Genomic DNA, 15648 nt, shown 5'->3' with positions numbered 1-15648 from the left:
ACTGGTTTAGAAAGATGAGAATGTCACCCAGTTTGGGTCAATGATTGAAGAGATGTCCTTCCTGAAACTCTATCTCTGGACTTATTTTAGGAAATAATAAATCTCCACATTAAGCTAGTCTACACTAGGCTTCCTATTTAGGCCAAAAATTCTACAACAATTTGATTAAGTATTTCTCAATATGATCAAAAAATAAGCTTAACTTTTATCTTTCCATATTTTATTTAAAGACTTCAGTTTTAAACATCTGTAAGACATTCATCAATCCATTTATTATTTTACTTTTAACATTATAAATTTAACTTTAAGTGGCAAAAGAAACAAAAATATGTAATGAAACTATATTTTAGCAATGTCCTCAAGTAGGAAAACCAAAACACTTATCACCACCAAAGCAAACCAACCAACCTAATTTATTAGGCATGTCTACGTCTCATTTTCCTTTACATGATATATATGTGGCATATATATTTGTTTTGGGGAAATTTTCACTTTCAAAGAACCAGCCCTTGCAAACAGAGCAGCTAGTCTTTCCACAAATAAAATCCATTATCTAGATTCTCAAAACTCACAAAACCGAATGGAAACGTCTGGTTGTCAGCCAGTAGTGTCATGCTCAAATCAGTTTCACATCACAGGGAATAAGCTATAACTAATTCCAGAAGGCAAATTCCATTTCTAAATATTACTAGAGACTACCACTGTTATTCCCAACTGTGTTGACAATTGTCTTATTGCTGAATTGTACATGATAAATTTTCTTTGGCAACTTTTTATACTATCAAGTAACACAACTGGATAACTATAAAGGTTTGAATTAACTCAGTATTTCAAAAATTTCAAGCTTCATTATAATTATTTAAATGTAATTTCTTATAGACGCATCTATAAGAAACATGCCTAATGTAATACAATGACAATGAAAGAATTGCTAAATAATCATTACTGAAAGATTTTCAGATGTATGTACAATTATATAATTGAACTCAAACACCAGTGAAGATATTAAAACATTAGCTCCAATTCACTATCAGACTTTCTGTGATAAAGGATAAAAACTAGATGTAAAAACTAAAAATTGGGTGTCTTGTCACTTTTCTGGAAGGCTTTCAAATGGATTCAAAATGGCTTAAAAACTGGCCAGAATATGAATTCTCACTACTATACCTCATAAAATTAAGTCTATTGATAACTTAATAATTTTTCATTCTTGTCCTATAGAATAAGCCTATAGTGGAGGCTTGACAAAATATTACCAAGAAATTTAAACAGGAAGCTCAAGTCCAGACGTGTAACTAAGAAATCTTTTCTATATATAACAAAATCTTCACTTAAATTATAAATGGCTTCCACTAAATATTATCACTCCAAACTTCACACACTGTCAATTAAAACAGGTATGGCAGAAAGTGCACTCTAAGCATATTCACATTACAAAGATAAATGATGAAATTTAGCCAGCAAAAATTCAAATAGGCATATATGCAAATATTTGTATGCAAACTTTCGTGAGTAAGATAAAAAAATGATTCGTCTCGATAATTTATGTACAGGTTGTTTACAATTTAAAACAAGTACAACTGAAAACATTTCTATGTAAAAGCCACAATAAAGTCAAACGAAATACTAAATAACAGTCTTACAAACTGGTCTCTCAAGAGAATAACAACCAAGTAGGGTATCCTAAGAAATGCCCTCTTCTTGATCAATCATTTCTGTTTTAACTGAAAAGACATCTGCCAGCATATGTTTTGGAATTTCTGAACCTCTGACTTTCAAGGCATAACAAGCATTCTCCACTTTGGCCAGACTTTGTTTCAGGGTATACAACTTTTTAGAAACCTCATAAGGTCCCGTATTCCCAATGAATGAGAACCCATCATACACCTGACGTAAAAACTGGCTCACTTCAAAGGGGGTGTCAATATCCCCATTCCCCACACTGTTAATACACATCCGCATCAACTCTCCAGTTAAATCAGCCACTCCCAGCAGGTAATCGACAGGTGTGATTTTCAGTCTCCAAGTGCCAAACTGCTTATCCTGCGCATCAGAGGAGGGCTGGTAAAGAAAACACACACACACACAAAGAAAAAACAGTGTGAAAAAGTGTGAATATGCAGGTATTGCATTTATTACAAGGTACAAAATCAAGAGCAGATGAGTCCTACTAATCTCTAAGTAAAAAGGTCTTTTTTGTTTAATGACCATTTGGGATGTTACAAGAATGCATGCCCTGGGTAGAAAGTTGCAGTAAGTGACTCCAGATAATTTTGTGATCTAATACTGTATCATTTTAAAATCAACTATTCCCAACTTCACTTGACATATGAAGTAAAATGAAAACATTCTTAAACGAAGCCCGGTGACTTCATGGCATGACAGTCACTTACTTATTCAAATGACAAATCATAAAACCCTCCAGGTTTGTGATCCACTCATGTTTTCCTAAGTTGCTTAGTCCCTTTCTGGCCTCTTCTATCCCCACATAGCACTGACCATCGTGATTTATCGCTTTCACTGTCTCCTCCTCAGCTTTTCTTGTTTTTTTCTCCACCTGCCCAACAGAGACACCACCCTGAATCGATATTGAAATCTACTCATGCTAGTGCTTTATTCAAGTGGCTGAGTACCACTGGACTAAAAAAAAATAGTAATCACAACTACACAGAGTTGGTACTGCTACAAATACTCACCAATCCTTTTTACTTACTCCAGTAAGTTCTCTCTCCGGTCTCTTCCAACACTATTCCAAACCTTCACCACTCTCCTCAGCCCCCTACACAATCCCAAACCTCTCCACTGCCAGCAGACAATCTTGTCTACTTTCACTGACCTGACCATTTGACAGATCACCTGACATAAGCTCTCTGAATGACCTTATCCTACAAAACAAAACAAAATAAAAAGCTCATTTGTGTCCCCATCCATCTTTACCTTCTATCCTCCAGTCTCAGATGATGAGTTGTCCCTCCTCTTGTTTGAGGTTAACTCTTCCAAATGACCTTGACCCATCTCCTCCCACCTCTTCCAGGACCTTGCTTCATAAGGTGTATGCCCTTGGGCAAGTTATTTCATCTCTCTAAACCTCAGTTTCCTCATCTGTAAAATGGGATAACAGTACCTACCTCAGAGGTTTATTTTAAGGATGAGATAACATTTACCAAGCTCTTGGCATAATGCCCAACACAAAGTAAATACTCAATAAATGTTAGCTGCTATCACCGCCACCATCACATCCATCTCCTCTCTCCATGTCCACTTTTCCCTCTCTCTATTGGAACCTTTCTGGAAGAGGAGAGGCCTACATTATTATTAAAAGTCTGTATGAGACATCGCTGAGTGAGGTTGCAGTCATACTGGAGGACATCTGAGGCACAGAGAACTGCAAAGGTGTGCAGGTGAGGGCTGTGTTACGTATTGGAGGAACTCATGAGGTATTTCCTTGGGTAAAGTTTAAAGCAAGTAATAGTACAGGACGACTACAGAAAAAAAGTCACATTAAGGAATGTGAACTTTACCTGTGGGTAACAGACAGTCACTGAGAATTAAGCAAGGAAATGACAGAGTCAAATTTACGCTTTTATTAACATCACTTGATATCATGGAACTCTTCAGAGACCGTCTGGGCCAATCCTTTCAACGCAGATATAAAAAGTGAGGTCCAAGAAATGCAATACGTCACAGAGCTAGTTAATGACATACCCAGATAAGTACCCAAAGTCACAATTTCCTAATTTTTCTGATGCCTCTGAAACAACATCATGACATAAAACTACCTGCCATGTTCTGTTTCTGTTAGGAGAACATCTTTTGAGAAAGGGTACATTATGGGAGGGGAAGTGGGGAGGACCGCATTTTATAGGTTGTTTATAAAAATAACTTTGGCTTAAGCACATAATAATGTTCTTTGTTTCCATCATTAGATGGAAAGAGTTCCCTGGTTATGACTAAGAAGTTGATTTTAGAGAAACAAGCATGTTAAAAATTTAACAAATTTCAACTAATTACCAAGGAAATAAATTCTGCTTTACTGATAATTATATTAGAAACTCAAGAAAAGAAAACTTCTCGAAATGCAATTTTTCAAGATGTGTCTGAAGTATGTAGGGGTGAAATATCATGGCATCTATAATTTACTTTAAAGTAGTTTAACCCACTGGGCCCCTACTTTAAAGTAGTTTAGTGAAAAGTATCTCGATACAGCAAATATGGTAAAATAGTAATAATTACTGAGACCAGGTAGTAGGTACATGGGTGTCCATATGCTACTATTCGCTCCACTTTACTGTATGTTTGAAATTTTTCCTGGTAAAACATTTTAAAAAATTTAAATTTTTTTTGACAATATTCTCAGTAGGCAAGTGAGAACAAAATGCCCTCCCCTATCAAAAGCCCAGAATTTTCGACACCAAGAATCTTGAATACTAAAAGGAAAAATTATTTATGATGTGGGTCTTAATTTGAAAAGTACACATGAATTATTATGATACCATAGTCATAGAATAATTTACTACCTAAATCCTGAAAACAATGCATTACTCTCAGTTTTTCTTTACATTTTTGCCCTGATTATTTCCATTCTGAATTAGAAAGAACTTGAAAGAGGGTGTGGTAACTTCTCTAATATATTTAAGAAGCAGGATCAAATAGGCTTATTCTTTTCATAATTCAATCTTCACTAAATAAAAAAATCTAAAGGAATTTTACTTCTCAAAAATGAATGTCCTCCTTAATAAACCTCATATAATTTTAAAAACTGAGAATGTACATGGCTTCCTTAAAGTTATATTCGTCATGCCAAATTAAGTCTGACCTTTCAATGTTAACATTTTAGCTAATATTCAAAAAAACATTACTTCTACAGCTTCCTCCAACTTCTGCCTAACCATCCTGGCTGAGTAATGTTTAAAAAGTAATAAAAAATTATGAAAAACTAAGGAAAAACTGTCTAATTGTATCCTTAAGTGTACTGGTATCTCAGGAAGTATCAAATCTCACCTTTCGTTGCCTGAATATTACATTCTAAAACCCAGGGGAAAAACTATTTAAAAGTCAAACTGCAAAAATGTTTCTTTTCTTAATTCGGAATAGCTACATAATTTTCAGATACAAGCTTTATGAATTTAGTAAGTGATTAACAGCTCTCCTATACAGTAACAATTTTATATTAACTTTTACAATGACCACTAGTGAGCACTTATGTGTCATATACTGAACGCGGCCTAAGTGAAAACCTTGAAATCAAATCCTATAAAACACTCCTTTGAGGCAGATACTTGTTACAGGGGTTTCTGTAGCACATTTTGAGAAATAACTGGCAGAGTGGGCAAGGGCACTGGCTTAGATTTCAAAACACCTGGTTTCCAAGTTTAGCTCTGTCACACTTAATTAGCTGTGTGGCTTTTGGTAAGTTATTTCAACTCTCTAAACCCTATTTCCTACTTTGTAAAATGAGGGTGATAACTCTTACCTCATTCAGTTAGTAACAAAATTAAATGAGATAGTGCTTACAAAAGGCAAATCATAAATAACAGTAAAATCAAAACTGGACTTAACAGTAATCACTTGGCAGTGCTTTAGATAAATAGCATTATTCTCCCCCAACACAGCCATAGCTGCTCTTGTTCCATCTACGAGCAAAAATTTTCAAAAGGCCATTTCCTTAATTCTCTGAAATCCTCTGAATCCTCTGAAATCACACTTTAGAAGGAACCCCGCTATCTCAATATTCCTTAGCATTGCAAGACAGCAAATCTCCTAACATCACTATACTGTTATATAAATTATGTAATAAATGTGAAATGATTTTAAATTCTTACGGTCTTATTTTCTTTTCCATATTCTTCTGTTGTAAATATCAATTGTTTATTAATTTCATCCATACTGATTAGTGATCGTGTTTTGATGAAGTGTTGAAAAGAGACAGCCTCCACATATTCCTGCAGTCCTGAAATACCAACCAAGAAAATGACTAAGAAACAACCACTGAATTAGTCAGACTGTCATCAATAAAGAACTTCAAATTACTCATCACCTAGTTCAACAAGAGCTTAATGAGGGGGGCACCTGAGTGTCTCAGTCAGTTAAGTGTCCGACTCTTGGTTTAGACTCAGGTCATGATCTCACAGTTGTGAGATGAAGCCCTGCATCAGGCTCTGCACTCAGTGTGGAATCTGCTTCGGATTCTCTCTTCTTCTCCCTCCCACTTGCTCTCAAATAAATAAAATTAAAAAAAAAAAAAAAAAAGCTTAAAGGATGCGGACTCTAACGGTAACACTGGATTCAATACTTAAGACTACATAGAATTACTTGAGATAAATGGTAGGTGTTAGTACTGAACACAACAAACATTTTTGACACTGAACTTCACAGACCACTCAAATATAAATGCACTCAAGCTCTTTCTACTTCACGGGTCTTTATAGTCTTAAAAATCTACACTCCTTCCTACGGAGAAATGTTAAAGATACTTAGGAAAAAAAATGTTTAAAGAATTTAAGAAAATGCTATTATAAAAACTCTTTAAGCTGTAACAGAAACTACACATGGATTGTTTTTTGCTCCCTGAAGCAGCAAAACAAATAATGTTTTAATCAAATGAGGCAAAAATCAAACATAATTTGGATCTTTCTTGAAATTTTAATGGCAAAAAACACTAAATAATACAGAATTAAGTGTCAAAATACTGGTTTTTTTTTCCTTCTACTCCAAAATGGATCAAAGAACAGATAACTCTTTTCTGCTTTAGTAATTTAAGTTTAAAAAAACAAACAAAAAACCTAATGAGCAATACAATTTTGTACCAGATCTAAGTTCTACAATATTAACACTGAAATAAAAACAAATTTTGGTAACGGTCAAAAAAACAGTATTATAAATACTTTCTTCTAGTGTTTTTAAAAAACTAAATTCTCCACCTACAATTTTCAATGTTATTTTATTACAGCATAATCCACAAAGTGATATTTACAGGGAAAAAGTATTTCTTAAAATGACTGTCATTACTGTTAAGAAACTGTCTTAGTACTCTTTGTAAAACCTTTGTTGTAGGGGCGCCTGGGTGGCTCAGTCGTTAAGCATCTGCCTTTGGCTGGGATCAAACCCCACATCGAGCCCCACATCAGGCTCCCTGCTCCGTGGGAATCCTGCTTCTCCCTCTCCCACTCCTCCTGCTTATGTTCCCTCTCTTGCTATCTCTCTGTCAGATAAATAAATAAAATCTTTAAAAAAAAAAAAAGGCTTTGTTTTAAGAACAAAAAGAATTCTTACTACAGAAAGAAAACTCAGAACTGAGTAGAATCATCACACTCAAGCTGTCTCTCTCACACTTCTTGTGAAGAGCCCTCCCGGCGCTGACACTAAAAGTCAGGCTTGGCAGCAACGTTATTAAGACTCCCCCCACTGGGTATCATCACATCAAATGCCACGTAAGGGTCAAAGAAACAAAGGAAAGTGGATGACCTGGTTTTGATAGCAGTAAGAGGAAGCTACTAAATGAAAATATCCTGATTCATTTTGAGCCACAAGTGATGTTAAAGCAAGGTCAGAGACTGGTGCCTTCAGCAGACAGAACAGGACATGATAGAATAGGACACTGTTTCATAAACCATAACATGCTGAGAAATGAAACAATAAAGTTAAGTTTAACAGAACAGATAACATCTTTTACATTTACAATAAAAAATATTTGTGTATTCATTTTTGTTTTTAAAAATGGATTTCAGAGTTCTGAGATTATAGTTTTCTAAATACAAAAAAAAAAGAAAGAAAAAGAAAAAAAATATTTGTGTAAAATTTTCGTTTTCAGAAAAGGTGACCGCCCAATTCTCTTTCCCAAACACAATCTGTACTTCTCATTTCCTTCCAGAAATAACTCCGCGCACACAAAAGGGAAGAACAAAACCGAAGGACCACTCATTGCATCTCTGGATAAGCCCTACCACGGTCAACTCTTATGAGTGAGCTAAACAGAAAATATGTGCATGAAGGATATGAATATGTGCCAAGGATATTCATCATTATCATTACAGCAAAAAAGCAGAAAAAGTTTAAAAGATCAATCATCGATGTCACTTATCCATTTACTGTCTCTCAGTTCCACTATTTCAGATAACGGAAGTGGACCCTAAACATGTCAGCTGGCACAGTATTAAACTTTGCTGGTAGAGAGCACTGGAAGGAAAGCAAAGGACAAGAAAGCTCTCTTCCCGGTTCTCACGTGTCCCTCCTAGCAGCCTTCTCCATGTGAGGCAACCAGCTGCTTGAGGTGGCCAGTAGCACACATCATTTCCTTGAGAGAAGCTTCCCAATGAGCCACCACCACTTTGGGCAAGGAGTTTGAGAATTCTGGAAATTCTGGAAATCAGCTCAACACCTCAGCAGACTTCTCTGCTATCCAATTGGCCATGCCTTCAAGGGGCGAGGGAGGGTGGGGGTGAGAGGTATAACCCTTCTAGATTTGCTTCTTTTTTGAATGCCCTGCCTTAGCTCTGGGGTAGTGGCTGCCCTCTCTAAGATTCCTATACTTTTTAGAATAGACTTTTGCTCTTATCAGGTAACCCCCTGCACAGTTCATCCTTATATTAAACTTGCCCTATTCAAATTACTGTGCAGCTTGTTTCCTGTTTGGACCCTGGTGAATATAACAGGGAATTAGGAAAATAAATAATGATATTATTTCTCCTTTACACCCATCACTACAGAGGAAGTATTCTATCTTTTGAGACTAGTCGCTATCTCTATGATCAGGATAAAGATGCAACCCCAGCAGAAAGCTTGAAATGGATCCTACCTTCAATGTTCCACCTTGTGTTTTCTATCAGATGCTAATGGTCAGTATTCAAACATGCTCAGATCTCTCCTACCTATTGGACCTCTTTCCTTCCAACTACTGCCCCATCTCTTTTCTCCCCTTCAGAGCTAAATTTCTTGAAGTAGCTCGCTACAACATTTCTCAATAACCTCACCTCACACTTCTCAGTCTACTTCATCCTACCCTGAGCCCGTCTCTACACACCAGCTATCCTGAAGATTACACTATTTAATAAAGTTAAGGGACATTTTCTCAGTCTCAATCTTAGCAACAGTCAGCATTTTGACCACTTTAAAGGAGAAATTCTTTATGATTTTTGTTTTATAAGATTGTATTTATGTATTTGAGAGACAGAGAGAAAGCATGGATGAGCAGGAAGCAAGGGGAGAGGCTGCAAAAAAGACTCTGCACTGAGGAGGGAGCCCCACAGAGAAACTGATCCCAGCACCCAGGAATCATGATCTGAGCACCGAGATCATGAAATGACCCCGCACCCTAGGAGGAATTCTTTAAACGAGTTTCTATTTGGTCCCTCTGATAGCATCAACTCCTAATTTCTATTTTTTCTACCTCTCTGGCCAGATCCTCTTATTCTCTGCATCTATTAGTCCCAGGCTCTCTCAAATTCACCTACACCTGGCTTCAATTACTCCTGCCATCCCTCAACTTTACATCTCTAGCTTAGAGTCCCATATATCCAAATACATACTTGACAATCTCATCAGAGGGACTTCAAAATCACAATCTTCCTTCCAAACGCAGTCCCCCTCTTTGTTTTGCCAATTCTGAGGCCTTCCCTGCACCCATTTTTTGACCTGTCACCCATTCTCATACCATTGAATGTTTGTCCTTTTAATAAAGAACGGTCACCACATCACTTCCCTGCTTAAAGCCCAAATAGCTTTCCATGGCTCTGAGAATAGAGAGCAAAATCATTAACACAGCTCAATAAGACGCTGCTCAATTTTCCCCCACCTCACTACCTATATCAGCCTCAACTCATGCCATAGGCAAATTATAACTCGTAAAAGGTTAAATTTCAAAGATGGGTACACAAACCCGTATTTGTAAAATGTCAGAATTGTTCTTAAAATCCTTAAAAAATTCAACAAATGCACAAGACTTACATGTATTCTGTAATATGAATTTCCCTACAGTTAATATAAATCACTACTTCAGTATTTCTAGGTATAACCTGTTCCCAAATTCCTAGGGTTGGCTTACATTTCAGGGCCATGTTAAGCAAAAACAGCAGTACTTTCAATGTTAGAATCAAACACAAGTGGCAAGGTGCTTATTCTACACATGTTTACTGATAGGGATGGGAGAGAACTGTGACTATAACATGCATCAGTTGAAGGTGGCAACATAAATTTTCCTGAACCTTCAAGCTAAGGCTCTCAATGACATTGCCGAGCAATCATTGTCTTGGATTAATGGGTCTAAGTCAGTGAAAACTTGAAGATAGAGGATAATCACATCTATACACCTATAAACCTCGAGCTGGCTTGATGGTCAAGATATGAATTCCTGGGTGCCTGGGTGGCTCAGGTGGTTAAGCGACTGCGTTCAGCTCAGGTCATGATCCCAGAGTCCTGGGATCGAGTCCCGCATCAGGCTCCCTGCTCCACGGGGAGTCTGTTTCTCCCTCTGACCTTCTCCCCTCTCATGCTCTCTCTCACTGTCTCTCTCTCAAATAAGTAAATAAAATCTTAAAAAAAAAAAAAAAAAGATACGAATTCCTATGTGCAATTCAAGGTAGAAGATAACGAAGTGAAGTTATCACTTAAACTGAACCAGCCTCCTCTCTGTTCTCCTATGACAATACTGTACATAATGGTTAATCTTGTATGTCAGTTTGGCTCACTACAGTGATCACTTGCTTGGTCAAACATCAGTCCAGATGTGGTTGTGAAATATTTTTTAGATGTGATTAATATTTAAATCAATAAGACTCTGTGTAAAGCAGATCACCCTCCATAATGGCGGTGAGGAGAGGCTGTTCATCCAGGCAACTGAAGGCCTTAAGAACGAAGATTACGTTTTTCCAAAGAAGCAGCAATTCTGTCCCAAAACTGCAACAGAGGAACCTCGCCTTTATTTCCAGACTGTGGAGTTCAGATTTGAGACTGCAACACCGATTCATTACTGACATTCCAGTCTACCAGTCTTTTCTGGAAATTTCATATTTGCTAGCCCCCACAATCAGAAGAGCCAATTCTTTAAAATATATAAATCGATTCCTTACTCGCTCTCTCTCCTGCTTCTCTGGAGAATCTCTAGTGTGAAGTGGTAGAATGGCATACCTGGTAAGGCAGAATGCTTCAGCTGAATGCACCTAACATAAATGTTTACAGAGTACAAAACTTTGGTCATATATATACTATATGCAGTATAGTTAAGTATAAATTAACAAAAAAAACACCAATGGAAAATAGGGAAAACGTGGTACTTAATACAACATCAAAAGGATTCTAACCCCCTAAGCTTAGTGGCTTAAATCATTCTAGTGGGAACAAATATTGCTGCACTGCACTGTTTTGCTTATAAACACTGGCAAGGGCAAATCCTGTCTAAGAACTTGATCCTGTTCAAGACTGAAATTCCAGGACCTACTTCATGATGTGTAAGGTTAGCACCCCAGAGTAGATGTCCCTTTGTTTAGATTCCTTTAAGGACTGTTGGGACATGCAAGGGTAGACATGGAGCTAAATGCAGAATAGGGACCATACAGCTGAAATGCCTTGCATAATCATAGAGAAATAATTTTAAGTTCCAGAGTTCAGCTACGGAGGGAGAGGGGGGCAAACAGTGAATATAGCAAACCAGTATTATAAAAATTATTCCTGATTCTTAATGAACTTTATTTAATCAAGATGCTATCTACAGGACACTATATGGTAAAACAACACTCCTCTGTGAATGGAAAAAAATATCTGGCTGAATTCATTAGTTGTCCAACTGTTTTATCCAGTTGAGCTAATCGAAAGCATGGAAAACAGTTCCAGTGAATACATTCTTAAAGTGATTTGTAGTTAGCAAAATCCATTAAGTACAACCAACCTCCAAGCCTGCCCTTCAGTTGTAAAACAGAAATACTAGACACAATGATCTCTATGGTAATTTTCAAATTCAGAATGGCAGGAACTATTCTTCCTACTAAAATGTCAAAAAAAAAAAAAAAAAAAAAAAACAAACACACACACACACAAAAACCCAGTTTAGTAAAACTAAATGATATGGCAATTAAATAGAACGGTCATTTGCTCCTGGAACAAAGCACTGCTGAATGACATAGAGATGAGCAGTGTGCTGTTGCTCAAATGTTTGCATTCTTACACATAAATGCATATGAAATAGTATTAAACTCACCCAATAGGGTAAAAACATAAAACTTCCCATTTTAAGTGGGTATTTTTAAGTGCGTAGTTCCATGGCAGTCATTCACACTGCTGTACAACCATCACCAACATTTCCAGAACTGTTTTCTTACAAAACTGAAACTCTATACCTTTTTAAATATATATATATATTTTTTAATTTATTTGACAGAGAGATCACAAGTAGGCAGAGAGGCAGGCAGAGGGCGGGGGAAGCAGGCTCCCTGGCAAGCAAAGAGCCCGATGTGAGGCTCCATCCCAGGACCCTGAGATCATGACCTAAGCTGAAGGCAGAGGCTTAACCCATTGAGACACCCAGGCACCCATGAAACTACACCTGTTAACAACTCTCAATCCCCTTTCCCTCAAGCCCCTAACAACCATCAATCTTCTGTCTCTGGACTGGCCTACTCTATGCACCTCATAGGAGGGGAATCGTAAAGTATTTATCCTATCGTGACCAGCTTCCTTCAGTTAGCACAATGCCCTCAGGGTTCATCCATGTGGTAGATTGTGTCAGCATTTTCTTCCTTTTTAAGACTGTATAGCATTCCACGGCACGGCCATGGGATGTTTTGTTTACCCATTCATCCATCAATGGACACTTAGAGGTCACTTCCACCCTTTGGGTATTGCAAATAATGCTGCCATGAACATGAGTGTACAAATACCTGCCGAAGTCCCTGCTTTTCATTGTTTTTGGTGTATATCAAAAGCCTCCAACAAGACTTTCTTAAAATATAAATAAAGTATGAGTAGTAGCTTACTAAGTCCCGAGTATTAGTTATATGTAAGCTAACATAGCTGGTATTTACATCCATCTTTTTCATGTATATTATAACCTCACATGACTATTATCCTTCCCTTGGAGATAAACTGAAGCTCAGAGAACTTTAAAAATTAAGAAATTCACCCATGTCACAAAGTAAAAAAAATATCTAATTCAAAAGTTCATATCCTTCCCACCACCTTAACTGCTTCTTTACAGTCAATTCCATATAAAACCTAATGAATTTTTTTTCACTTTTTCTCCCACTAAATCCCCAGTTCAACTATTCTCCATGCTCTGCTCAACTTTATTCTCTAGTCTCTCACACCACATACTTTCATGACTCCATGCTATTCTGTACCTAGGCTGTCTTCTCTCAAATCCTTTTTACCAATTAAAAAAAAAAGGTTTAAATGTTCTGATATGCCCAGTCAAGGAAGCACTCATTTCTTCATACCATTTACATAAAACCTACACTTCAGCTACATGTTTCAGCCAGCTCTGAGTTATGAACCCCTATTTTTGCACCACAGAGTTTTGAAGGAAAGAATGACACCTTTACAACCTTCTCCTTTCCCCACTCCCAAAAGTACCTTAAGAGATTCAAATGTTTAGAAAATACTTTAAAATAATTTCTCCGTGGTTCTTCCTCACTAGTTTGATGGAACTGTAAGTGCTATGACAAAAAATATTTTAAAATCTGGTGTTCAAATGTTCAGAATAATCTAATTATACTAAATTTATAGTACTTTGGATTTAAGTCCTTAATGGAAAGAAATATTCTTACAAGATTGAAGTTCAAACTGATGGAAGTTCAGAATCAGAGGTCTTAAAGTTTTCTAATTTATATTTTATGGGAAAAAAACGGCAGGTATAGAATAGCCTTCAAAATTCATCTGTGGTGTCAATCTACATAAATATGACGGCTTGTGAACATTCCATTTTCAAGTATATCTAAAGTCATTATATAAGTTGTCTTTAGAATGTGTTTGATTCAAGTTCCTTCAGAGATGAGGTGGCCATTACTGCTCCATGGTAAGTAGGTTTCATGATATAACACACACAAAGTTCAAGGACATCTGGCCCCAAACACTGAAAAGCAGTTTTGGTCGCATCTAGGTAAAAGGATGTTTAAACAAGTTATGTTTCAACTTGATGAAAAGGACATCCGCTATTTTCAGTGAATAATCCCCAAGGTGAAAAATTTCAATCTACTGCCATATTCCATCAAACAATGTCTTCCCCTTCTGCTTTTACCTTGGATGAAATCCAATTAGAATTATTTACAGAATCAGCTGCCAGTAAGAGAGAAGTCTGTAGGTTGCTTTTATGTAATTTGTTATTTTTCTCCTTGTTCCCCTATTAGAACATATACAAGGAAACCCAATTAAAGACTTCTGATTATTTTTACTTATTCTTATAATACTTAAGCAATATACATCCAGTCCAAATCTCCATCAAAAACCATATATAGGGCGCCTGGGTGTCTCAGTGGGTTAAGCCGCTGCCTTCGGCTCAGGTCATGATCTCAGGGTCCTGGGATCAAGTCCCACATCAGGCTCTCTGCTCAGCAGGGAGCCTGCTTTCTCCTCTCTCTCTCTCTGCCTGCATCTCTGCCTACTTGTGATCTCTCTCTGTCAAATAAATAAATAAAATCTTTAAAAATATATATATATAAAGGTAAATAGACAAGACAGAGGTTCCATTCTAAATTCAAATTTTGTACTCAACTACTTTTTTCAGGCTTTCAGTGTTTTAAAAAATTGCTTGCCATATGACCCAGCAATCCCACTTCTTGGTATATCCCCAAGAAACTGAAAGTAACAAAGACTTGTAGACAAATGCAGCACTGTTCACAATAACCCAAGAGTAGAAACGACCCAAATGTCCATCAGCTGATGAATGGATAAACAAAATGTGGTATATATGTAATGGAGTATTATTTAGCCTTAAAAAAAGAATAAAGTGGTTGGGTTTTTTTGTTTGTTTGTTTGTTTTAAAGATAGCTCTATTTTTTTATTTGTCAGAGAGAGAGAGAAAGAGAGAGAGAGCGAGCGTGCACACACTAACAGGGGGAGTGGCAGGCAGAGGGAGAAGTTGGCTAACTGCTGAGCGGACAGCCGGATTCGGGACTCAATCCCAGGACCCTGAGATCATGACCTGAGCCAAAGGCAGACGCTTAATTGAGCCACCCAAGCATCCCAAGAACAAAGTTCTGATATGTGCTACAACATATATGAGAGCCTTGAAAACATTACGGTAAGTGACAAAAGCCAGACACAAAAGGCCACATACCATATGCTTCTATTTATATGAAATATTCAGAAGAGGCAAATCCATGGAGACAGAAAGTAAATTAGTGGTTGTCTAGGCTTGGGTGTACTGGCATGGGAGAAGGAAGATGGGGAGTAATTGCGAACGGGCAAGGAGTGTCCCTTTGGGATGCTGAAAACACTTCGGAATTAGACAATAGCAACAGCTTTACAACTGTGATTACAGTAAAAACCACTGCATTCTACAACTTAAGTGGGTTAATTTTATGATGTATAAATCGTATGTCAATTTTTAAAACTGCATTTGTAACTATTTTTAAGAACACCACTTCAATTTTTTCAGAGGTTAGCTCTATTAGATCACTGAAATGTTAAAGTCAGATCCAGGTTTAAGTCACATGCCGCTCTGCT

The 15648-nt window shown here is 37.0% G+C and overlaps 1 protein-coding gene across 5 annotated transcripts in view; it reads right to left on the bottom strand.

Annotated features, from left to right (window-relative positions):
- Nucleotides 1-203: 203 nt before the first annotated feature.
- The window catches only part of TSNAX (translin associated factor X), a 34819-nt gene continuing 19374 nt past the window's right edge, over nt 204-15648 (bottom strand). For 4 of the 5 annotated variants that reach the window (XM_004776025.3, XM_013047596.2, XM_004776027.3 and 1 more), the window contains 2 exons: nt 5823-5950; nt 204-2061 (listed from right to left, as the gene is read on the bottom strand). In XM_004776025.3, the coding sequence (XP_004776082.1) occupies nt 1684-2061; nt 5823-5950 (506 nt within the window). In that variant the 3' untranslated portion in view covers nt 204-1683. Of the gene's footprint in view, nt 2062-2937; nt 3103-5822; nt 5951-15648 lie in introns of all 5 variants that reach the window. The other variant, XR_001176910.2, reaches the window with a different exon arrangement.

This window comes from Mustela putorius, unplaced genomic scaffold (genome assembly GCF_011764305.1).
Source record: "Mustela putorius furo isolate JIRA1106 unplaced genomic scaffold, ASM1176430v1.1 tig00001075_pilon_pilon_pilon, whole genome shotgun sequence".
NCBI lineage: Eukaryota > Metazoa > Chordata > Mammalia > Carnivora > Mustelidae > Mustela > Mustela putorius.
This window is presented reverse-complemented; position numbering and strand designations above follow the sequence as displayed.